At 39.5% G+C, this 25,685-nt stretch overlaps 2 protein-coding genes across 3 annotated transcripts; both read left to right on the top strand.

Moving 5' to 3' along the window:
* Nucleotides 1-3,917: 3,917 nt before the first annotated feature.
* On the top strand, nucleotides 3,918-22,050 carry LOC146706667 (troponin I, fast skeletal muscle-like). 2 transcript variants are annotated; one of them, XM_085464873.1, is made up of 13 exons: nucleotides 3,918-4,002; nucleotides 9,559-9,594; nucleotides 10,573-10,609; nucleotides 10,722-10,850; nucleotides 10,984-11,073; nucleotides 11,921-12,097; nucleotides 12,673-14,814; nucleotides 16,195-16,261; nucleotides 19,398-19,462; nucleotides 19,557-19,597; nucleotides 19,709-19,806; nucleotides 20,355-20,612; nucleotides 22,018-22,050. In XM_085464873.1, exons 2-7 carry the CDS (start codon nucleotides 9,584-9,586, stop codon nucleotides 12,751-12,753), a joined length of 525 nt encoding a protein of 174 aa, XP_085320999.1. In that variant the 5' UTR covers nucleotides 3,918-4,002; nucleotides 9,559-9,583; the 3' UTR covers nucleotides 12,754-14,814; nucleotides 16,195-16,261; nucleotides 19,398-19,462; nucleotides 19,557-19,597; nucleotides 19,709-19,806; nucleotides 20,355-20,612; nucleotides 22,018-22,050. The 2 variants fall into 2 exon arrangements, with proteins under 2 accessions (XP_085320999.1, XP_085320998.1); XM_085464872.1 differs by having other exon boundaries at nucleotides 19,398-19,597.
* On the top strand, nucleotides 20,580-25,635 carry LOC146706666 (troponin I, fast skeletal muscle-like). Its single transcript, XM_085464875.1, has 7 exons — nucleotides 20,580-20,612; nucleotides 22,018-22,050; nucleotides 22,642-22,678; nucleotides 23,416-23,544; nucleotides 23,765-23,854; nucleotides 25,180-25,353; nucleotides 25,445-25,635. Exons 2-7 carry the CDS (start codon nucleotides 22,043-22,045, stop codon nucleotides 25,520-25,522), a joined length of 516 nt encoding a protein of 171 aa, XP_085321001.1. The 5' UTR covers nucleotides 20,580-20,612; nucleotides 22,018-22,042; the 3' UTR covers nucleotides 25,523-25,635.
* Nucleotides 25,636-25,685: the final 50 nt, after the last annotated feature.

Below are 25,685 nucleotides of genomic sequence, written 5' to 3'. Positions count from 1 at the left end.
CTCATGCTTATGGACATAGTGTGTGTTTAACTGAATAAAATGTGATTTATTCCAAAACAACAGTGAGTTTTGGTGTTTTTTTAATTTGGATATTTTTAATTTGGATACCCAAATTAAAAATATCCAAAGTTTGTAATAATGAGCGTTTGGCTGACAGGGATCACTGCACACACTCAGTAATCCCTGTCAACCAAACTCTCAGGCTGCCGACTGCTCGAAACACTTAACTTCATGCAGTTTTTTTATACTTTTCCCCTCTGTATGATATCATAGACATAATACTTTAATCTTTGCATTATTATTATTATTATTATAGTTGAACAATGACTTTTCAGCATCACGATGATTGTTTTTGAGAACATTTCTTAAATATTCTTTAACCTGTGGTCAGCTAGCTGACTATTTGGTGTTAAGAACATGCATTTCATGGCTGTGCTGACATACCGAAGTGGAGGTTGGGATAGTTTTCAATAAATAGGAGTGAAGGGAAAATGAAACGACACATGTCCTTTATTTTTTCTTAAAAAAAGATCTTTTTGTGGTTTCTCTTTAGCTTGCGGGAATGTTAAAAAGCAGCAGCTCTAATCCGGTTCAGAGTTCCGGACTGAGTCGTGTTTGTGGCTGTTTTTGCTTTATGAGGCCCAAAGGATCTAATGGTGTCAGGCAGATTAACTAAAACTCTAAATTCATCTTCGATGGCTCTTTGATTTTTGGTGACAGACAGAGGTGACACCAAGACTTCATACAAATCACCTTGGAATTGAATCTTTCCCACAGGTTTCACAGTTTGATAGAAAAGATGACTGTTTAAGAAAAAGCAGAATATCTTTGTATGTGTTTGACCTCCCTGTTTGCTTTGGGAACAGCAGAACTTTTCGTAGTGGTTTGCACCATCCAACAGTTATAATGATGGTTGGATCTTTTGTCAATAAAAGTTCAGTCGAAGAATCCTGAGTGAGAAAAGTTCCACAAATTGCAAATATAGACCAATAAACCAATATGTCATTTTTTAAAGATTTATTTGTGATCCCAGTTTTCATCTGATGAGCTGATTGTTATTTCTACAATTTGGAAGTTTAATGAAGTCACACAAAGTTTGATCCTCATCCTTCATAATCATACACATTTATAGGGATGGGCTGAAGCTTGTATGTGTGATTTTTAAGGCTACAAAACACATTTAAGCTCTGCTACAAACAGCAATTTTACACTGACTACAAGCGTCACAATCTAAAGCTAAACTCTTAGTTTTCCTCAGAACTATTTTTAGCTTTAGTTTTATCTTATTTGTTTTTTGCCTATGAAGAAATCTGAGCACCAGTATCACAGTATATAACATATTGGTACCCTGGATGTTTGATCAGTTTTCTCATTGAAAACACGATTGGAGATAACTCCACAAATCTATAACTTTCAAGGTTCCTATGAGCATGGAGGATTCTGGTTTCTCAGAAGAAGCTAAATGATATGAAAGTTCTGCTTTTTACCTACATTCTGATACCAGGCTCGTCTTTTAGTTGTTATTCTTTCTGTGTCAACAACGTTTCTGAAATACTCGTGTTTAACTCGGAATATTACAACCATATGGTTTACAAAGCTTCATAAAATTTATTATTTAAATATACTATGAAAAAAAATCTTGCTTTTGGGCTCATGTAAAAGTATAATATAAGAAAGCAGAAGTATAATTCCCGGGAGAAAAAAACTATTAAAGAGATGAACATTTTAACTGCTGATCATTCACATGAACATTAAATTTAAAGTTGTTTTGGATCATGCTCAGAAATAAAAAAAAAATGTCTCGAGAAAGACATTTGAGTCTCAATTGGAAGTAAAATGATATATAAAATTAAAGGTTTATTTATTCAAATGCATAATCTTTAAAGAAATTTGGATTGTCCATCCATCCATCCATCCATCCATCTTCATCCGCTTTGTCCGGGGCCGGGTCGCGGGGGCAGCAGCCTAAGCAAAGAGGCCCAGACCTCCTTCTCCCCAGCCACCTCCTCCAGCTTATCCGGGGGAATACCAAGGCGTTCCCAGGCCAGCCGAGAGATATAATCTCTCCAGCGTGTCCTGGGTCTGCCCCGGGGCCTCCTCCCGGTGGGACATGCCTGGAACACCTCACCCAGGAGGCGCCCAGGGGGCATCCTTGTCAGATGCCCGAACCACCTCAGCTGGCTCCTTTCGATGTGGAGCAGCAGCTGCTCTACTCTGAGCCCCTCCCGGATGGCCGAACTTCTCACCCTATCTCTAAGGGAGAGGCCAGCCACCCTTCGGAGGAAGCTCATTTCTGCTGCTTGTATCCGCGATCTCGTTCTTTCGGTCACTACCCACAGCTCGTGGCCATAGGTGAGGGTAGGGACGTAGATCGACCGGTAAATTGAGAGCTTCGCTTTTACACTCAGCTCCCTCTTCACCACGACGGACCGGTGCAGCGTCCGCATTACTGCAGCTGCAGCCCCAATCCGTCTGTCGATCTCCGGCTCCCTTCTCCCATCACTCGCGAACAAGACCCCGAGATACTTGAACTCCTCCACTTGGGGCAGGAACTCATCCCCGACCCGGAGTGGGCACTCCACCCTTTTCCGGCTGAGAATTTGGATTGTTATTAAATGAATGATACCAATTAATACATTTCAGTTGAGCAGAATCCATTAAATCTGATCATTTCTGTCCCTGATGAAGCCGAGACGTGTTGGTCTGCGAATAAAGTTGTTGTTGTTGTTCAAGTATTGCTGGAGTCTTCATGCTGCCTAATATGTTAAAGTCAGCATTTTGGGCAGAAGCTTTTTTGAGTAAATGAAAGAATACAAGCTTCATGGTTTCTTGCTTAGTGTTTACATTTTGGTTTTGATATAATATCAAAATTTCCTGATGTCTACTGTGTTTCCTTGCCGTCATCTGTGCCGGTTTGTTAGTGGCCTTCTCCTTCACTTTTGCTCCCAGTTTTATTTTGGTAACGACTTTCTTTCTGAGTCCGTTCCTTCCTTTGTTTTCTTTCCTCTGTGTGTGTGTCCATATTCTTGTCTCTCCCCTTGCCTCCTCTTATTTCCTGGTGCTCCTTTTCAAAGAGCTTATTAGACTTGGTGTATTTCGATCATCCTTTAAAGACTTTTTGATGAGTCCTCTTTACCTGCATGGAATTAAAACAGCCGCTCTCACCTTTAAGAGCACGGGCAATGCAAGTATTTAAAAAAAAATCTAAGTTCTGAGAAACTTCTTTGAAATTTTGAAACTAATTTTGAATTTTCTTTGAAAATATGACAACTTTTTAATTGTGGTCGCACTCTTTGGGCCATCAGTAGAAAAAGGGTGTTCGACTGTCTTCACTCAGGGACACGTCACAGGTAAGTGTTCTTTATCAAATGTTTTTCTAAAGTTGTTTTAGTTCTTTTTAAATTATCACCACATTTTATCCCAGGTTTAAAATAATCTAAAATGTGAGTTACACTGTTTATTAATGTTTTATAGGATGCTAACGTTCTCTTATTTAACCAAGTCACCTCCAAAGCTCATCTCTGCAGCAGCACACTGTGAGTTCCTCTTCCTCCTGTTTTCAAATATTAAAATGAAAAAAAAAAAGCTTCTCCATAGCCAACGAGTTAAAGTTAGCAGTGTGTGTTTTCCTGCTCTATCTCAACTCATCATTTGTCAGCAAAGTATTTATATAAGTGTTAAGTGGGATTCATAAAATATCTCTGTGGTTTCATTTCTTCCTTGAATTCTGCCTGTCAGAGACTTGATGGCTCAAGATAATACAGATTACAATGTTAAAGGGCGGGTTATTTATAATGAGGCAAGCCGTGGAAGGGGGCAGATGACAGTGTACTGTATTTCATGACCTTGCCAGCTCATTGGTTTGACCAGTAATCCACTTCCATAACGAGAAAGTGCAGGATTTAGAAGGCCATGGAGATTGCAATATATACCTTCTTAACACTTGGTCTGCCTGCGACTCTGTCTGTGTCTCCGTGACTCTAACAGCTCGGCCTGGTTAAAGTAAGATTTCTCTCTTTTCCTCTTTTATTTTAGTTGATCACATTTTGGTTGGTTGCAGCTGTAGATGATTTGTCTCGTCTTGGGAGTGCAGACGTAAATGTCTCTGTGGAAGGTTGAAGCTTTGATCTCAGAGGCGAATATTTGATATTTGCTGTCATTGATGGGAGGATGTTGTTGGCGCCTGGCCAACTATTTAAAGATGGTGTCAGTTTGATAAGTTTGTAGTGACCATAAAAGGTTCTTGGAGGTTTTACGTCTTTTGGAAGTCACCATTATATCGAATGTTGACAGTGGAGTGATTTCCTCACTCTGTAGTTAATGTTTGTGTGGAGTTACATGTAATTACTTGACATATTTTTAGGATTTCAAAGTTTGAAAGAGTAGTTTTCCGTCTGGACGTGTGCTCGCTCTGCTGCATTGGCGTACGGTGATGTATGGCGTGGTGATGTGGCATGCTGAAAGATGACACCACTACAAGGCATTAACCTGAAAGTCGATCTGCCAGTGTTTATCCTCCTGTCAGCACTGAGGGAAGCGGGGGGACAGCAGAAGAAAACTGGGTCTAATCTTCAGGGACCTGACTTCACATTTTACACTTCAGTTTAATCCCTGCTTATCAAATTTAGCCTGTTTTTTCCACACGCGTTAAAGCATTAAAGCCCACTATGGCTTGGTTTTTGGTTCTTTTTCTGGACTTCTCTGAACAACAGATTGTGTATTTTAAATATAACTTTAAGTCATATTGTTTTTGTTGTACCCATGTCTATATTTTGTAGAAATATTATTTTTTGAGGAAAATGTAATCTTCAAATGTTTTAAGAAACAACAAAACTTCATTTTATCAACTTCATTTCAAAGCTAGCTTCACATCAATGTCTTTATCTGGAGTTTTCAGCTGTTTGGGACACTCAAATGGAAATGCATGGATGAGACTTAAAGGGAAACATAGTACCTGAAACTATGTTTGTGCAGAATAAGCCCGACCACAAAGCTAGAAAAATATTTTATTCCACATGTCGTTTGTGTTTTGGCTCGTTTTTAAAAATACTTTCCAACTGTTTTTCTGTTTTAGCCGCTGTTGAAGTCATCATTCATCTATTGATGCTCTTCTACAAGTGTTTGAGACAAGCTTCATTTAGGCTTTTTGAACACTTTTGAGTCTTTTCTCTAACACACATGCTATTACAGCAGATTCAATTCAGGATTTTGCATTGGATGGAAATGTATCCTGTATCTTCTTGTTTTTATTTTTGTAAGAGTGAAGCAGTGTGTGTCTGAGGGCAGCGGCACGCTATTTTTGTGATATGCTCTAGTGTCTTGGCTGTCTGAGGGATGTTCTGCAGTATTGGGTTACTGTGAATCCTCCTGCTCCTTCAGAGACAATCCTGCTCATGATACTCACACACGCACACACACTTAAAAATCAAGGCCCCTACAAATATGATTTTATCTCTAGAGCAACATGCTGTTGTGCCCTCGGAGTTCTGAGTGTCTTAAAATACCCGGCGATACCCCCCTCACCGGCTTCTTATTGGCTTACAGATGACGACCATGTGTTCCTGGTCAGTTATGTGCGTTAGGATGCCTGCAGTGTTTGTCACTCGTCTTTTCTTTTAAGGCGAGCCTGCTGTCCCTCTTTTTTCCCCCTGTACAATGAAGACGTCAAGAACAGCTGTGGCTCCAGAAATAGTCTTAATCCTCTCCTCCATCACATCTCCTAAACATTACAAGCAGCTCAGGCAGTGACCGTCTAACTTCTGAGGATGTCTACAAGTGTCGTGTGGCTGGTACTTGAAGGGTTGGTTTACCCGTCCACTGATATCTAACCCTGCAGATAGTTTGCATTTTGTTTGCCTGGAGTTTGGATCTATTTGCAAACAAAACAAAAACTCCAGCTGATACTATGGAAATGTCAGTAGTTTTACATGTCATGAACTTCCAAGTACCTAATGGTTGGGCTAGATGAAAATTCAGAGGCTCAACAAAGTTATTGAAGTTGTTGATAAGATGAGTGATTACTAAGCAGGGATGTCACATTGGAAGAAAAGCCAGAATAACTGAATATATGGGCTGACAGACTGATACTGCCATCCACAGACACGCCTAAGCAACTGTTTTCTAGCTATGTACCATTATCTGTGATGATAATAAAGGGAGAAGGTACATTTCCAGAAGTGAAGCTTATGCAGCATCTTAATTGACAGATTATGTCTTAGGTGTGGCTTGTAAATGGACAAAATAACCCTAAAATTTGGGGTTGTTTACAGTTCAGACAACTATCTGTATTCTCAGACAGTAAAGGCTTAAAGGTTTGGGCCTTGGTGTGAGTAGCATGTCAAGTATGGAGACATGGCATCGTGCTCTGCTTTTTCCACTTGACGTGTTCTGTTGGCTTTATCAGGCCCCAATCTTTAGCACCCACTGCGACATCTTGTAGCCAAGTGTTAAAGTCAGCATCTCCAAGTCTGAAACCTTGGTTCTCTCCTGAAACTGCAGATTGCTCCCTCTGGGGCTGGGTTGCTGTTAAGATGTTTTAATATCTTGAGGTCTTGCTTGTAAGTGATGGCAATGTAGAGTGTCTGATGGGAAGGCTGACTCATTTGGAGTTAGATGAAATGCAGGAGTTTGACAGGCTTATTATAGTGAAAAGCTTGACTTGTAAAGCAATCAACGTTTGCTTTAAAGGCAGATCTGTGCTCCAACTCTCACCCATGGTTATAAGCTCTAGTTAGTGACAAATGAAAAAGAATGAGACAGCTACAAGAGCTCAGCCCTGGAACTTGGGTTGCTTTGACATCTGCTCCTTTGTGTCAAAAGGACATCCAAATGACGTCAGATGTGGTGGTTTGGTGCCTTCCTTTGGAGGTTTTACAGACATGTCCGGCTGGGAGGAGACCCCAGGGTAGACCCTGAGCTGGGGGTATCACATGTCTCATCTATCCTGGGAATGGCTCAAGGTTGCCCAGGAGGGACCAAAAATGTTGCAGGGGAGAGGGATGTCTAGAATACCCTTGCTTAAGATGTGATATCCAACTTTGGACAAACAGAAGAAGACGTGGGTGGATGTTATAAAGCATGCTACATGATACACTTCTGGTAGGGATAATCTTTTAGAAGCAAAGGAGAAAGTAGTTGTCTTTTTATAGAGAGTGTGTGAAGTGGAAGGATAGTCATGAACTCCTCAATGTTCTTTATATCATATGCTGGGCGTTGTAAAGGTCATTATCTTATTATCATGCTAATATTAGCATGTTCTGTTAACATCACACCAAAAGTACACGTCTGTTCAGGTTATTTTAGAGGTGTGGCGCTGGTATTATATGCTTTTTATAACACTGTGACCCTTATAACAATGTTATAACACTGGCTTTTAGTTAGTTAACATAACATTGATTTAGCATTGTAGTAATCTGTTCCAAAATCTATGCAAATTCATTTTTTATTGCATGCTACAGTGAAGTAAAAATCTGACCTGCTCGTGGCGCTGAAAGCACAGGCACAAGACAACAAGCCAAATGTCATGGCAATCCACAGTTGTTGAAATGTTTCCCTTCGCAGTGCTGGACCTGTATCCCTTGAGCTGTGCTGCTAGAAATAGCGGCATGGTTCCTTTAAGGCATTAACACGTCCTGGGTTACAAAGTGCCGTTCCATGAAATTTCCTGGAATTAACATGATGTCTTAAGATAGAATTCACACGGTCCAAACATGAAATATGAGATAGGTGAATGTGGGTGCAGGACAGCGTCAGAGAACGGAGACATGATGTGGTTTAATACTGAAATAAAAATGTGGGTTATTGCTTTTCCTTGTTCACCCTCAATTCTTTATAAAGCAAACAGTGGACAGCTGCGGGCAGCCTGACTAAAGGAAGCGTTCCTCCACCCGTCAGCAGAAAAGAATTCTGGCCCACTCATTACATGCACAGCTCTCTGAATGTCCTGTCAATCAGACTGACATCTGAAAATTGGCTGCAAATTTGCAGCACCTTGATTATTTCCTTATTATCTTTGCTTATTATCCTGTTGCATGATGCAGTGTAGGCCAGGTTTCAGCTGTTGGACAGATTACCTCACATTTATTTAAATCGACTTTACTTTAGTATAAAGAGGAGTTCGTGGTCCACTCGGTGACTAAAAGGTCTCTAAATAATCAGCCCCTGAAAAATGAAAGTTGGTATGAGGTGTTTATGCTGATACACAGCGTTTGTGTATAATACTTGAATGGGAAGATGTTAATGTCATAAAAGCGGTTTGGATAGCTTTCTTTCCCTTTAATAAAAGAAATCATCATTTAAAAACTTCATGTTGTATTTGCTTGGGTTATCTTTGGTAAGTTACGCCTCAGTCTAAAAGGCTTGGAGTATAGTTGTTATCCCGTGGACATTCAGATTGGTGATCATGATAACTCAAGACCCTGGTGAGAATTAATACTTTAGGTCAGGTGTCCATAACCTCCAACATCAAAAGAGCCATTTTAGCTCCTCCTACCAAAGAACGTGAGAAAAAGAGCAGCACACGCAGGTGACAGATTTGCAGATGTAACTGGGAGAGGATACATTAAGTATTACTACATCCAGTATGAATAGTAACAGGATTACCGTTCACCCTAATTGTAACCTGTGGCTCGTGAGGGAGCCACAAGTTGCCAACCTCTACCATAGGTGCTTCTACTCATCTACCTAACTGTCTGCAGAGTTAAATCACTACAGAGCTCCAAACTTTATGTGGTCTTCAGATTAGCTCAAGTGTGTAGAGAGATTCATGGAATGGGTTTCTATGACCGAGCAGCTGCATCCAAGCCTTACATGACTAAGGTTAGTGCAAAGTGCTGAAAGCAGTGGTGTATAGTGCACCATCACTGGACTTTAGAGCAGTAGAGATGTGATCTCCATAAGCCATGCTTCTCTGTCTGGCAATCTGATGGACTGGTCTGGATTTGGCAGTTGCCAGGACAACAGTACTTGTCTGACTGCATTGTGGCAAGTGTAAAGTTTGGTACAGGAGGGATTAGGGTGTGGGAGTGTTTTTCAGGCGTTTGGGTCAATCCCTTAGACATTTTGGACAATTTTATGCTACCAGCTTTGTGGGAACAGCTTTTGTTTCAACATGACTGCTCACCAGTGCACAAAGCAAGGTCCATAAAGAATTGGATGAGAGAGTTTGGTGTGGAAGACCTTGACAGGCCTGCACAGAGTCCTGACCTCAACCCGACAGAAGCCCTTTGGGATGAATTAGAGCAGAGTGTGAGCCAGCGTCAGTGTCTGACCTCAGAAATGTGCTTGGGGAAAATGGTCAAAAATTCCCATGAACACAATCCTAAACCTTGTGGTATAAATATGAAAGATAACACCCAGACAGGTGATGGTTTAACAGGTGGTGGCTCCAGACCACTGTTCTCTCCTTATCCTTTGTGACTTATGTTTTTCTCTAGTTTTGCTTTTTATTGTGTCCCTGTCACCATTTTGCTGGCAGGGACATTAAAATGTATATATTTGTATATTTGTATCTAAATTGATTCCAATAAAAAGCATTAACTCTTGTTATGTGTTTGTCAGGTAACCTCGGGATCATCCAGCAAACATGGCCACTGAGTGAGTAAAAACTTTACTATTTTCTGTAAATCATGTAAGTTTATTTCCCCTGTTTGTGTAACCAGCCAGTGTGCAAAGGAACAAGCGGTTCCCTCACAAGGACTGTTTGGTTTTGTTTTTATTCAGTGTGTGACATTTAGCTTGCATTCATCATAACTGCACTGATTACTTTATTATTAAATTATTTATGGGTCACTAATGAGACATGCATATGTTTTCCACGATCCCTGGATGGTTCCAAAGTTTTTAATTCTTGTTTAATATTAAAAGCTCTTAGTTTTGTTTATTTCATCTTTGATTTTCATTTATCTTTGGTACTCTGTGTAGTTCTAGTTACTGTGTATTTCTAGACTTTAATTAATCCCTGCTTTATTTCCCTCTGACTTGACATCCTCTGTCTGTCCTTTCCTTTCATTATAATTGTTTTTCATTTCCCAATTGTCCAATTTTGTATTTTAATACCTTAATCTTCTGTGTTTTGTATTCAGTTTTACTTCCACCTCCTGCCCCTTTGTCACTGGTCATCTTCAACTGCATCCTGTCACCCTCCTGTGTCTACCCTGATTATCTTTTTGTGTAGAAATAGTACTAGTAGAAATAATAGTTTCCTGTCAGTCCCGTGTGTCTTCTCCCTCGTGATTGCCCGGCTCTTTTGGAGTTTGTTTACTGACTTTGTTGCTTTGCATTTTGTAACCTTGCAACAGTCAAAATAAAGCTGCTCACTTATTTCAATGCACTGAAAATGTATAAAACCTTAAAGATTTTTTTAAAGAAATCAAAATACCTACATGTCGTTTAGGAAATTAATTTTAACAGACATTTTGCTTTGACAATGAAACATTGATGTCACATCAGTGACCCACATATATTACTATTTCCTTTGGGAATGGATTAAACCGATCTTTATGGTTGCAATAAAATTGATCATCACAAATATACATTACTTCCATCAATTATAATTTGTGTTTCCGTCTGCAGGAAAAGGCTGTCTGCGAGGCGTAAGCACACCCTGAAGGTAAGATTAACTTTAACTGATAAGCTTAACAGAGCAAAATACCTCACACATGCCCATCTGCTTGCCTGTGCTTCCTCTTACCTGACATGGGGTGATGATGTAATCTCCTCAGGGTTGCATGCTCGTGGTGGCAGGTAATTTGTTGGACGCTGAAGCGAATGTGAAGGCCAAAGAGAGAGAGACGTTTTTGGCAGATAAATGTCCTCCTGTTGAGCTGCCGTACTCCAGGGACGAGCTGTTGGTGAGAAGAAACTGCACTGTTTCAAACAATTATGCTTTTGACACGTTTCATATTGCATTTTATTTCTTATGTGGGTTTTTGAAATTGGAAGCATCTAAAAAAGAAAAAACTTTTATCACTATGTTGACTTTAGGAACTGTGCCAGAAGCTTCATGAGCAGATCATCATCAGTGAAGATGAGCGATACGGCATAGAGTTCAAACTGAACATGGTGCTGAATGAGGTGAGACACTTTTCATTGCACCAGGTTGGCCTTTTGTCTTTATTTGCACCGAGTAGAGATACTGTATCTGTATATGTATATCTGTATAAACTGCAACAAACATAGGAAGCTATATTTTAATATCAACCAAATGAATTCTTGTATTTTCTCCTGATCACCTTAAAACAAAAAAAGACCAAAAAAGTATTTGGAACAAGTATCACATACCTGAAGTTTTTTTTAACCTTTTCAGTCATTTTCCGTTGCTGTTTGGTTATTTTCATGTTAGAAGCTTCCCTATCTTTTGGATTTTGGTCTGACACTAAGGAATAAGTACATTACAAAACTGCTTACTTCAAATATAATATTATGCAGTCACATTTGCTTGTACATGCATGCTGGCTCTGCAGTCCATCTGGGTGGCACTGCTCTGTGTACACAGGCCAGAAACATGCACATGCAGTCGTCACCTTTTAGGGCTCCTCCCTGTGTCCTCTGCCCGCTACTCCTCAAAGGAGCAGATACTGATCTTGCTGCTAGGCTGATGCTTGTCAGGCTTTCATTGAGTAACTGACCATTTTCTGACTTCTCCTCCACACTCTTGAGACTTTGATGGAAGACACAACAAACCTTCTTGTGAGGTCTGCAGTTGCCGTGAATTGTATAGCAACATTAACTGGAAATATTTCACATCCTTATTCCTTCCTGTAGCTTTTCTGTCAGCATTTTAATTACCCAACAACACTGTTTTAAAGCTAGCGGTACTTGGTGATGAATTCAGCACCAAACACCCTGCATGTCACTGCTGTTTGCTTCATGATTGATTATTTAATCTGTCAGGTCAGTAATCCTCAGAATCCTCCTTCAGGTCAGGGACCTCAATATCAAGATTGTGGATTTGAGAGGAAAGTTCAAGAGACCCCGGCTGAAGAAAGTGCGCATGTCTGCTGACGCCATGCTCAAAGCTCTGTTGGGCTCCAAACACACTGTCAACATGGACCTGAGGGCCAATCTGAAGCAGGTCAAGAAGGAGGTGAAAGAGGAGGTGAGCAGCTACCTGGTTCATTTGGTCCTCACTCAATAAAATCACAGATACCTGTGAGGTCTAAGTCCTTATCAGCGATGAGAAGTAACTCCACAGACAGAAAAAAAGAGGAGTGTGCCTACTTTACCCACTGGTTGAAGCTAGAGCATTAGTATTTTTGCTGCCTTCGTGCTGTTGTGACTATTAGCCCACATTTAGGCTAAAGGATTGAGTGCCAGCACAGTCAAATTAGAATTACACTCAGCGAAACAGGATCACAGAGTTCCTCACTGGGCTCTACAGCACAGCAGGTCTTAATTAACAATACTAAGACCTACAATACTAAGGTGTCCACAGGGAGGCATCTACAGTAGCTCCACATGTGGCTCTGGAGCTGCAGATTTGAGACCCCTGGTTTAGGAGGTAGAGTTTCTTCTCAACATTGAGGAGGACTTAATCCTCAGAAACTGTAACAATCCATTTTCTGGCCACTAGAGGGCAGAAAAACCATCAAAACAAATAGTTTTTTTCTTGATTGGCAGCCTTTTTGCATCTGATTTCAGTCTGGACTAACAGAGCATCGTCTGTGTTTGCAGGACAAGCAGCTGCGTGATGTGGGAGACTGGCGTAAGAACATTGAAGACAAGTCTGATAGGAAGAAGATGTTTGATAGCTAAATACGAGGGTGACTTTCAGGACAGAAATTGGGTTTACTGTCTTTGTTAACTGAAGGGTTTTAATCCAAAGTGATGCATTTCTAATTCATTTTACTTGATCTGTAGATCCTGATCTTAGTAAACATAATCTAAAGGCATATGTTTGGTGGAATATTATGGTGCTTACTAAGCTTCTGTTTTGGTACAGTATGTGATAAATGGCCTTTACTTTAATTCAAGGCTTGTGTTAAGGTGCAGTGAAATGTAGGGAATCTGTGATATGCACTGATGCCAGTGAAGCATGGTTGTAGTTTTTGGATATCTCACTTTGAATTATACTCGTCACTAAGCTTCCTTCATGCTTTAGCCTGTATTGAAACTGTACTGTGATATATTTGTACTGTGTTACAGTTAGTATGTGTCAGATAAATCAATTCTACTTTTTTCTCCTTTTGCTTTTACTAATGTGCCTACGATGTACGTTTCCTGAAACTCTAGTTAGTGTCTGAGGTTAAAATCCAAATGCAATGGACGCATATTTTGCAAATAAATCATGACCCATATTCTAACTGGCCCAGCATGAATAAATGAAACACTACAACATGCTCTTTACACACATTCATTTGGTCAATCCTTCACTTCTCCCTTGTTTGATGTAGATTGTAGAACGTCTAGTCAAGTGTTTCGTGCCACTTTGCTGTCCAAGAACCATTAGATCTCTGACATGACCTGTTACCATAAACTGTAAATATCAAAAGATGGACAGACACCATTACATCACTTAGTGGTTTGTAAAGTCCTGTTGGGAAGCTGGTTGTCAGTCTGATAACTGACACTGATGTGGCCAATGAGCATATTCTGGACAATTATCTTTTCTGTCTCTTATAATGAGATAATTTATAAAATGGACCTAAAGTTTCATTCATTATAACCTAAAACTAGTCTGGAAACTTGTCAGACCCACAAGTTACATCTCTTATTCTGTCTGCCAACATGTTTCCTGTAATACACTTTCATTTATTAATTAATTTCATCCATTTATTATTTTGCCTAGTTGCTTTGTGAATGTAACAGTTGATTGTTGTCTGCAAGTGCAAATATTTGAAGACCCCCCCCCCACATGTAGCTTCCATGTGAAGCGCCTTAAACAGGTTGCGAACCCCCTCCAGACCTTTGCTAATGAGACTGGGGGCTCAGTTGCTCATGTTTAAAGTAACATTATGCTCTTTATGAAAGTTATGGACCCCGTCAGTGGACAGCAGTATAAAAATGGTTTCTTAATCGCATCCCTCAGTTGTGACGTCTGGTTTTAAAAAGATAGGAGGGCGAGCCATCAAAAACTGGACTTTGGGAGCTGGTTTGTAACATTGCGATGTCTTTATCCATAGTTCTTATAGAGCCTGTGGGAAATAACTAATTTGAGAAGGCTTGCATTTGCCTGACAGCCTATAATGGATCAAATAAGGCACAAGGCCAGTGTAGAGGAATAATTGTGCTTCCTACGTTGGAGAACTGTAACAGTACTAAATCACTTCATGTTTCTAAAACAAGATGTGATGTACTTTTACCGTCTTTTTGCTGTCACATTAACTAGAAAAGCTTCATGCTCATCTTGTTCCCAGTTTTCCTGAGTTTGTAAAACACTGGAGGTTAATTTTATTTAACTATTTTATTGCACTAAGATACTAACTGAGCTATTTTTTACCTGTACACTTTAAAAATGATAGTAATGTGATGTTTTATAAAAAGTTGCCTAATTTGAATTTATGGAAGAAACAACATTGAATTATGATGCTTAAAGCCGTTGGCTTGCTTGTGGAAAAAGCTGAAATAGTAATATTTAGAAGGTGAGTAATAACTGCATATATTTAATTAGCTGACTTCCAAAACCTGAATCCTAAATGTTTTTGTCATAAATGAAGAAGTCTGGCTTATTTTCCACAGAGCAGAAAAGGTGAGCGTTTAAATCGCATTTTACTATTTTTAGATTTTAAGCTTTTTTCCCCCCAAATCACTTGATTTTCTTTCCTTTCTTTGCAGATTCGATCACTTAGATGTGACACAGCATGCTTTTCCACAAAGGTACGCTGAAGTCAAAAATATCCATAAATTTAAAAGTCTTCATGTAGTTTGATGGTAGTAAAATAAACAAATAAAAGGTTAGTCATGCAGATGCCACTGGGAGTACTGGTTTCAACTTTCAGCTGAAACCTGGAGGTGCAGGTGGTCCCAGTCCTGTACAGACACGTGTGGCATTTTGTTAAATCGTTACCAGATTTCACAGCTTAAATCCATCCTCTCATGTCTGTCACTCCTGGCAGCAGGAAGCAAAACACTGTGATACTTAGAGTATGATCACAGAGCAGAAGACCCCGTGTATGAAAACTGCAATAATTTTACTCCTTCGATGGAGCAATTAGGAAAAAGACAGAAAGAAAGAAAGCTTCAGAGTCACTAGTTCAATGAAAAATGCTTGATTCACTCCCTCCAGAAAGCTTTTATTTAGACATAACTAATAATGCATTGGACTCCTTGTTATTTTAGCCATATTCCCAGTCTTTCACATTATTGTGTGGAAAGTTTGGCCCACTGGTCTTTACAGGGTAAAAAGGTAGACAAACATAAATCCCCCTCTGTGTGAATAGTTGATATGCTGTGTTTGGTTTTCTCCAAATGTGCTGCTGTGCTTTATGACCAAGCATCTCCACTTTGGTCCTGTTTTGCTCCAGAAGTCTTGAGTCTTTTTCGAGAGAAGAGGCTTCCTCCCAGCAACCTTTCCAAACAAGCCATAAACTTTGACATTTAACATGTTAACTGAGGCCTGCAGAGACTGAGCTGGACCTCTAGGGTTTTTTTTTTTCACAGTTTCTGACCTTGGGGTGAATTTGCTGGCATGTCCACTCCTGACATGATTGTGTTATTGTGTTAACACACACCTGAAAGCTCCACACCTGCAAACTGCCAAACTTCTGCTTTTGCAGAGGTGCAGATAGTTGGTGATGATCAGTTAATCAAGTGCATTTAACTAACAGCACCTGGCTGATAAGTACTCTCTTATTTCCTAATGAAGGAGTAAGGGTGGATTTAGTTTTTCACAGGACTAAAAAGAATCCTGTGGAAAATTTCTCTTTCACACCACTGTGTAGGTTTCTCCTGTCGTTTTGTTTCACGGTTACACTTGGAGATTGGATTTTATTAATCCACTTTTCTCCTCCACTTGACAACAATGTCTTGTGCATTTGGCATCTCACTGCTCAGTGTTACCGCAGGTTATATTTGACCTCTGCTGACGGCTGCATCATATCCTCAGATAACAGCTGCCTCTCCACTTAGATTCACACCAGCCAGAATTAGAAACGAGAGAACAGACAAGGAGAGGAGCATTTACAGTCTCCTCCATGCTGACCTGCAGTAACCCATAGAAAAGTGCTGCTCACAGTACATCCTTCTTCTCACCTTCAGGAAGGGAACCATAATCTCTGTCATACTCAGAGGCCTGAACATGAATAAGTGTCTTCAGGACTTAGAGGTAAGAGATGGATGAGAATCTGAGGGCTTGTTTTAACATAACAGATACTGTCTTGATGAAAGATTGTCATCCATGTTCAGCGTTGGTAGAATCCAATGGATTCTGACAAAGATGATATGGATTGTATGCATGTATATATTGTAACAAGAGGGGAATAACAGCTATTAATTGTAGTGTCATTAAAAACCAAGGTTCAGTAGTGTCCAATGCTAATTTATGGGAGGCTGCAGTCTGTGATCACTCTGTATGTAAAAGATGGATGTAGCCAACATGAAGTCCAACTCTACCCCAAAGATGACTGAAACCTGCCGTGGTTCCATCCATGATTAAAACGCAGGAATTGTAAGTTTTGTCCATCTTTAAAATGCCTCTCTTGAGGCACTAGTGTTGCAAAAGACAACATTCATCTGTTTCTGCAAATTTCCATATAATTTAAGCACTTATTGGCATTTCATGTGTCTTTTTAAGTATGAGAATAAGAATCAAGTAAAACAAAGGCCCTCCTTTATTTTTTACCTGTGCCAGTTTCTCCACAGGTTTAGAATGAGCGTCGATATTGTCATTAATGTGAAATACTATATGTCATCCTTGTTTTGGACTGGCCCACTCTGTGTGCATTGGGAAGATTATAAACTATGTCCACTAGATGGCGAATAAAAACTGAGTTGAAACACTGCATGCACTAATCACGCATCTGCATTGCTCGTGGTACATCTGTGGAGCGTAATGCAGTCCAACCTGCAGGTTTGAGTTCCAGTCCAACGCAGCAGCAGCCGATCGCACCGATTAGCTCTTCCTCTCTGAATCAAACGTGTTAATTAGTGAAATCAGCTGCTCTCAATGTCACATACTTCAGCTCCTCCAAAAATTACTGTGACAAGCTGTGGTGCTAAAGTGTTACGTTGCACTTATCAGGTGGCAATTTTAAATTACAGTCAAAAGTGAGAAATGCACCTCGGTGCGTTGTAACCAGAGCATCTTGCACACTGTTGGATGACCACATGCCCAGAAAGCTCATTTACCTTTAGGATTGTGTGGTTTTATCAGTGAGGTGGAGTTGTTTTTACCTCCCAGTGTTGGCGAGTTTTTGGCAGCACTTGTACTGTTCTTTGTGTCCGGTCCTTTATCTTGTCGGCAGCCAGCACGGACCGACATGTCCAATCTGAAGGGACAGAAAGGGGGTTTAAAAGGAGGTCAGGCTGGAGGTGAGTGAGTTGAAGGAAAATGACACCAGACCAAACACACCTGCTGAGTGAGTTTTCCGGTCCAGCCTAAGCATTGGGCTTGTCTCCTTCTAGGGGTGTGAGCAGAATGCTGGCATCATTAATCGCTCCCGTCCAGCTCTCTCATCACTGCCACAAGAAGTATAAACCAAGCATCACCTGCCTGAGCCTGAAAGTCTAAAGTTATTCTAAAGAAAGAAACTGATTTAAAAAAGCATTTTTATCACCAACGTAGTGATTTATTTTTTATTTTTTGGTTTGGTTTTTCTTCCCATTGGGACAAGGCTTTTTAGTGTGCAGCTAACACACTGCAGTTATATGCTGAAGAGGATGACCTGGCATCTGGCTTTGGCTTATGTGTATTAATAAAAATTTTTTTTGTATATATCGCATGAAAAATTGTTACATCTGTTTTGCCCAATCAGTGATTTAGTAAATCTAACTTGTAAAATTGAAGTAGAAACAAAGAGCAATAAACTGTTCACACTTTCCAAATGTTATCGCTGTCAGCAGTTTTCTCTGGTTGCGAGATGCCTTTAGATAGATGCATGGTATTTTAACACTGGGAAAGCCTTAATGACAGGCAGTAAATCTAACTGCAAACCATCCCTGCAGGAGGCCACATGAACACAGATGGTGGATGACTCCGAGCAAACTACTACAAGCATCAGGAGCATGTATCAAACTGCGTGTAAACATAAACATATAGTTATTAATACTTTCACATAGTGAGGAAAGGCAGCACGCTTCACTTGAGTTTCTAAAGTCACACCGGAGGTATGGAGCGTTCCTGAAGCTCGAGTTGTAGGTCGTGTGTTTTCATAGAAAACACCTACTGGACTCTGTGACGGGACCGTAAACCTGAGCCCATACGTTGCCCCTTAATGCTGCATTCCCAGCATGACTCTTCATCATCTGTGCATCGCTCAGACCCGTCAGCACCTTCCTCCTCAGCTGTCAGCTTATAAGACTATAGTCTGATCTGCTGAACGCTTTTGGCTCTGCAGACTCCTTTACATTCGTTCGTGGGCCTGAGGTGATCGCCAGTGAAAATTTAACAAACAAAGCAATCCAGTTTTTTTTATGCTTTTATTTGATTTCCTAAAAGGCTCTTTGTAGAATTTGGTCAGTCTCACAGCTCCACTACATTTTTGAGCATTAGTTACTAAATATATTGTTAATTTACAATATTTATTAAAACTCTAAAACTACAATCAGAGAATGCTGTATTGTTTTTTTCTTTACATATGTGTCTGCACATGTGACGTAAAGTACAAGTTTCATTTACCACTGCATGATTCCAACTGCTCCTAAACCAAAACAAAGTAGTGATTAAGTACTGAGATTTAACCAGGCTAAACAAGAGAGGTGCATGCTGGCTGTGGAAGCAAGTAAAAATGGGCAAATCTCAGCATGGAGCGCTGTGTGCCCTTAAAGTTTCTAGGTCAAAAAAGAGAGCTTCTAAGAATGCACCAAAGCACTGAGACTGAAGAATGATGTGTTTGCTATGTCCCACCAGCATCTTTTATAATGTCTCCAGTGATGGTGAAAATGCTCAGCTTGAAGCTTCCCCTCCTGGCAGCTGTGTCCATCGTTTATAAATGGTCAAAAATAGCGAAGGTAAAATGCTTTGATGCGATTTTATGTCATCCAAGAAAAAAACAACCTCCATCTCAATCTAAGACACGTAACTTGATCAACATGGCCCTTCTGCAGCCAGAGAAAGATCTGGAAGCCTTTCTGAAGGCAGAGCCATAGCTCAGATAAGAGGTCCAATATGAAACAGTAAGCAGGCCAGCAAGTCATTAATGTGGTATTTATAGTCTGCAGAAATGTGAGCTTGTTAAGCACTTTGTTTGGAGCAATGTTTAAAAGTTATATCAAAGTTTTCCTGTTTGTTTGATTATTTGAAGCTGTGGAAGCCACCTCCGCTTGGTCCAGCGCTCTTCATTCATCGCAGCGTTCAGTTTGATCGCCGGTACAATCCCAGATCAGCTTTTCACAACTTAAAAGTTAAATTATCCATTAGAAACTTAGTTTTTAGACGAAAACACATCCCTTCTGGCTTTTAGGAAGTGGTTTCACGTGATCCATCTTCGGAAGTTACATGAAGGTAAGCTCAAACAAGAGATATCATCCCACATTAGCAATGTTTGCATCTTTATTTTGGTCCATTGAGGATTAAATTGAATTGTTTATTTTTTGTCATTACCGGGAAAACCAGGCTTTAGCCCCGTCCTGCGTTCAGACGAGTCAGGCAGCTGTGGAGATGAAGGTGACAACATGGAGATGCTGGGATTTAAGTTCATGCCAGCTTCAAAGGTTGTGTGCTTTGTGAGAAATGTTCCTTCTAATTAGTGATAAAATGCTCATGTTTCCAATGTTGGCACACCCAGGTCTGACACTTTAGGACTCCAGAAGACAAAGTGACTTCTTGACTATCACATAGATATAGATACAGTTACATTTTGATGTAAATTACTCACAAGAATGAATTCAATGCATTTTCAGACCTTTCTCCTTGAATCCTGAGAGGTTTGACACATTTAAGCAATCATGTTGGACCTGTAAATCTTTAAAGGAACACAATGAAACCAAGGGGTGTTGACTGCTTGTAGTGATGTTAAAAAGAGAAAAATCATCCTTTAATCAATGACTCAAAAGTGAAAACCAGCCTGAAAAGTTTGTTTTGTCACAACTTCTTACCAACTTTTTGGATTTGAGCATCTTGAGTTCAATAACAAGCCAAAAATGTTTTTACTGTCCCTCTATTTCCAGCAGTCCCATGATCACCCAGTGAAATATTTGCACTCTGATAGTTTCATATCAAATGTGAATCATCATCATCCTTCTCTTCCTCCCTTTTATAGCATCCCGGTGGCACCCAGCAAAGTCCTAAAATGAAACCAGGCTCCTCCTCAATAAACGCTGATTTATGGGGTGAAGTTGGAAGGGGTTGATGATATTTCAGGATCTTGCTGACCGATTGGTCTGAGGATTCTGCATTTCCATAAACAGGAGCACCATATCCATATCTGATACCTCGTATATATACACCCCTGGGATGATTTCTTCCCACTGCCACTGGCCACTGCTGCCCTCCTCCTGGACTTTCCGTCTCGTCGTAGGTGAGACCAGTTTCCCTATCTTCCTCCTCCTCCTCCTCCTCTCTCTGCATGTCTGTACAGAGCTGGTAAACGGATATGAAACCACTGCTATGTGGAATCTTTTGGGGGAAAGCGCTAAGGTGATGAAAGTCCTGACCTCTGGGGTTTGTTAATAACTGAAGGGAAACATGAACCAGGGCGATCTGAGCGTTGTGTGTTTGAGCAGCGCTGCAGAGACTGAACGATGCTCTCATTTGATTTTGACTTTCTATGAAGATTTCTACATTTTGGGAACATTTGGCAGTTTTGGAAAGTTTTGATAACATTTAGATGTATGAACGCAATCTGCAGAAGTCATTCTTTATTTAGTTATTTCATTAGGTTTATTTTTTTAGATGTTTAATTTCTTTTAGAAAAAAGCAAAAACAAAGCTGGGATATTTCTACTGATTTCAAGGTTAGTTTAAGAGTTTTCTGTTGCTGAAATTACTGGAAAGCATTTTATGGAACAAGTTTACTTTTCTTTCCTAAAATAATCAGAACAGTTGTTACTGCGATGCGTCTTACAGATTTATGTTTGGGAATATCTGTTCTTTTTCTGTATGTTTCTCTGTAAAAACTATTTATGAAGCATTAAAAGTAAAATCAAAGTACATTTTATTGTATTTTGTTGTTGACTGAGTTTTAAAGATCAGGATCTTTACATGTCCTGAAGGACGGAAGGAAAAAACATGGAAAAAAATGAGGTGTTATGATGGATATTAGTTTCCTTTTTGACTGTTTAGGGAATTTGTGCTCCACTGTTAAACATTTCTCAAGCTGTGAAGTCACTCTGCTATAAGCATCACAAAATGTAATTATTTGTTACTTTTTTTTTTTTTAAGTATATTGATTGGTAAAGCATGGAGCTGATTCTGAGTGTTTTACGGTTTGATTTGTGGACTGCACAAATATAAAAGTTCTTCTTTTTGTTTTACAGTTTTAGAAGTTTTATAGCCTAAAACTATAAACCTTCTTGCCTTAAATTAGCTTCTTTGTGTCATATTTCAGCTGGAAAACTAAACCTGTGCGTTATTCTCATTAAATATATATTCTGAAACTTGACTCTGGGACCAGCTGCCTTGTTTTTGGGGTGTGTTTACCCGCTGGTGTTGGCCGCAAAGCTGCTGCCGCAGCACATTCTGTTGGAAAGATTCTTCTCTGGGAAAGGAATTGAAGTGTTAACTCCCCAAGGATATTTAGTTATGAACCCCTGTAAAGGAGCTTATCGCAGGCGTCAGTGGCCACATTTGACCCCAACCCCAAAGTTAGCTCTGTCATCACTCAGCTGCTCATCAACTGGCTGAATAGATCATATTTCATACAAATAAGGTGTCTCATATGTTTCCAACCTGATGAGTTTTTCTTCTGTTTCTTTCTCCAAACAGATTGTGAAGAACAGAAACCGTAAACATGTCTGAGTAAGTGCTGTCTCTTCATCATATATCAGTGATTTTAGTGGAGCAAGTATTTTACTGGACTTCACTGGATCAAATGAAAATGCTGAGTTAAGACTTAAAGTTAAGAACATAAGATTACTATGGATCTTACGTAGGAAGTAAACGTTAATAGAGGAAAAGAAGGAAGGAGAGGGCAAAAGAAGAAAAAGGAGGATGGAAAAAATGGAAAGGAAGACAAAAATTGACAAAAAAGAAGGAAAAACAGAAAAAGAAGAGGATTTAGAAAAAGGGAGGAATTTAAAAAGAAGAAATAACAAAAGCAGAAAAGAGAACAAAATGAGGAGAAAATGAAAATGAAAATACAGGAAAGAACAGAAAGAAGGAAATAAATAAAGGAGAAAATTAGAGGAATTACTAAAACAGGGAAAAAGTATGAGGAAAGGTCAAACAGACTAAAGAAAGAAAATGATCAGAAATGAAAGTGCAAAGAAGAAAATTAGGAGGGAAAACTTTAAAAACTTCATGTCATTTTCTTTCTAGCTGTGTTTGTACAGCTGTTTGAATTACTGCTGTTACAGTTGTGACAGAGACTGTTGTGTTCACTCCTCACAGAAAAAAGATGACTTCAAGCCGCAGGCATCATCTGAAGGTATGTCGTCGGCAGTCTTTCTGAGCTTTGAACGGTTTTATTACTTTAAAAAGAAAGTTGGCATGTTCTCTGTATCGACTGTAAATAAAAGATGGATGTTGATACTGTAACGTCAACCACATTAAGCAAATGGGGTTACCTAATGCTTATGTGTAGTTATTTATGAGCTAGTAAGATAATATGACAATGCAGCTGTAGTAATCTTTCTTTATTGTCACAGCAAACTGTAGATCAGTCCTTTGTGCGCTCCCCAACTCAGCTCAGATCAGCTGGTGGAGTTTCTGGTCTTCCAAGCACCTGTTGTCAACATTTAATTACACAGCGCCCTCTGGTGGACAGACTATGCAACATTGTTTGCATAGTTTTTTGTGTCCTGTCTCTTTGTTATTTTATTTTTTAATTTTCATTTATCTGTCATTATACTCACATACTGGCAAATATAGGCCAATATATCAGGAACCCAACCCTACTTTATTATCTTTCCACATACTAATGACGATTGACAAAATGACAAAATTGACAAAATGAACTCCAAGTGTTAAAAGTAACAGATAAGCCATAAACTCAACAGCAAAGTGTTTTCTGAGGTCACAGGTCAACTGACTCAAAGACTAGTTTCCCATAGACCTCTATACAGCCAAAGGTGTTTCTGCTGAACATTTTAAAGTATTCAGGTTTCACTTTCGCACTCAACGGTTCATTACTACTGACTTCTTGACTTTTCTTTTGTCCTGCAGAGTTTGATGCTGCAGATCGCGGCGAACTGGATTGAAAAGGAGAAAAAGGAAATTGCAGCCTCTAAGCAGACCTACATGGCAGAGAATTGCCCCCCTCCTGCGCTGAGTGGAGACCAGGCAACTCTCATGGTGAGAGTCAAAGCTCAACTGAAAGCTGCTGAATGGAAATCATTCTGAATATTCCCTTTATCATTATTTCATGCAGACAATGGTTCTTTTATTTGAGGATTTCCGAATTCTTGTCAGCTCTTATTTATAATATTCATTTAGTGAGGATATTTGTAACTATAATATCCTCACTAAAGATGAGTCCTAAGTAACAAAACATTGGATGTGTCTGTTCGCTCAGGAAACCTGCAAAAAGTTGCACGCCCTCATCGACAAACTTGATGAAGAGAGGTACGACCTGGAGATCAAAGTGGGCAAGGCTGATAAAGAGGTACACTTCCACCTGCTCTGCAGAACAGACTGGCAGCTTTTCACATCCACAGAACGTGTTAACCTTGAAATCACTCAGTGTGATATAGTTGTAAACAAAACAGGAAGGCAGGTTGTTCTTTCACCTTCTTTCTTACACAAGATTTGCACAAGAGTTAAAGCATCAAGTACAAAGGTTCACTGTAATAATCAGGTTGGTAAGATTGGAGTAGGGCTACTGTATTAAAAGCCTATTTGAAGCTGAGTCAAGACAATTTTAGTTTTTATCTGTTCAGCTGCAGCTGTTTAATGTTCTGGGAGTCAATAGAGACGACATATAAAGAACAAATTGAACTCTGTGCTTGATCTACATACAAATTTGATATAATTTCAACAAATATAAATAGATGTCCCATATTAGTATCATAAATTGTTGCACATGAGAATCCACATTTCTTTCCATATTTCAAGGGTCTTTCAGAAATCATGTTATTTTCCTTAGAATTGACTGATCTGTGGTTATTTCATACCTATTAGTCTCAAATCTAGAACATTACCTCCTACAGAGCGGGTTAGATCTGCAGTGTAAGTTACCATGGTGATGTTCCCCAGGAAGAAGTGAAAGTAATACTGAGCACCAAGGTTAAATCCTGAAGTTATCTGGATGAGCACAAATCCTTTCTCTTTGTGCATGATGTCTGCTTTATTCTTTATTCTTGATATTTCCTACAATTTAGATGCATGAGAGATAATTTTTTTCTCATTAATAATGATTATTGATTAGACTGTTTTATTTTTAACATTTAAATATGGATAATAAAGTAACAACAAAATATATTGTATATTTAATTTCCAGCAAATTTTGTCATTTATTGTCACACCAAGGAATTTAATTTCACTCTATCTTAACATTTTATTTAAGTATCTAAATTTGATTTATTTTATACATAATACTTTGAATTGTCTGTTTTTCAAATTTAGTGATAATTAATTTATGTTAAGCTTTTTTTAATTTCTGAGTCCTGATCAAGTTGATCAGGTTCAAAAGTTGTTGCAAATTCTTCACAGAGCCGGAGATATTTGTGTAATCAGCAAATTAAAATAAATCAATAAATAAATCAGACATTCTAGAAATATCATTGTCTGAGTAGCAGTAGCAGTTTAGTTTTCATAAGCAGAGCCCCTCCTGCACTGCTAATGTGATAAACTCACATTACAGATAAAACACCGATGTAGGGTGCATGCAAAATGTAAAGCGTTTTCAGCGTTTCGCCGCTGGTTCTAAATGCGTCCGCACTGCTCTGCTTTCGACTTGGTTTCACCTTTAAACTGCTTGGTCGCTCGTAGATTGAGGACCTGAAAATCAAAGTGGTCGACCTGGCTGGAGTGAAGAAGCCCGCTCTGAAGAAAGTGCGCATGACCGCCGATGCCATGCTGAAAGCTCTGCTGGGCTCCAAACACACAGTTAACATGGACCTCAGGGCCAACCTGAAGCAGGTCAAGAAGGAGGTGAAAGAGGAGGTGAGTGTTTGCATTTAATATTTTAATTTAAGATTCATTTAGGAGGCTAGAAAGTCTTGACTGTCTCTGACTGTCACTGTTTTTCCTGCAGCCTGCAGAGGCGGTGGGCGACTGGCGTAAGAACATTGAGGACAAGGCTGACAGGAAGAAGATGTTCGAGGCCTCCTAAAGAACTGCTCGCTGCTCTTGTAGCTGTTCTGGGATGTTAGCACTTTTTATGGAATTTCTGGCATTGCTCATTGAATTGAAAAACCCCTTTTCTCATTAAATTTGTAAGTTTCAGCCTGCTTTGTTATTGTACATTTGTATAACTTTATAAATTTCAAAGGGTA

The sequence above is a fragment of the Copadichromis virginalis genome, linkage group LG7 (assembly GCF_057382275.1).
Source record: "Copadichromis virginalis isolate Kocher_CV1m ecotype Utaka linkage group LG7, C_Virginalis_male_GT1.1, whole genome shotgun sequence".
Classification (NCBI taxonomy): Eukaryota; Metazoa; Chordata; class Actinopteri; order Cichliformes; family Cichlidae; genus Copadichromis; species Copadichromis virginalis.
Note: the sequence above shows the minus strand (reverse complement) of the source record. Positions and strands in the feature narration are given on the sequence as shown.

Excerpts from the sequence above, each read along its gene's own strand:
- LOC146706667 (XM_085464873.1), top strand. Across the intron at positions 10,851-10,983 it reads ACTCCAGGGACGAGCTGTTG|GAACTGTGCCAGAAGCTTCA; the intron begins GTGAGAAGAAAC and ends TGTTGACTTTAG. Across the intron at positions 12,098-12,672 it reads AGAAGGAGGTGAAAGAGGAG|GACAAGCAGCTGCGTGATGT; the intron begins GTGAGCAGCTAC and ends CTGTGTTTGCAG.
- LOC146706666 (XM_085464875.1), top strand. Across the intron at positions 23,855-25,179 it reads TGGGCAAGGCTGATAAAGAG|ATTGAGGACCTGAAAATCAA; the intron begins GTACACTTCCAC and ends GGTCGCTCGTAG. Across the intron at positions 25,354-25,444 it reads AGAAGGAGGTGAAAGAGGAG|CCTGCAGAGGCGGTGGGCGA; the intron begins GTGAGTGTTTGC and ends TTTTTCCTGCAG.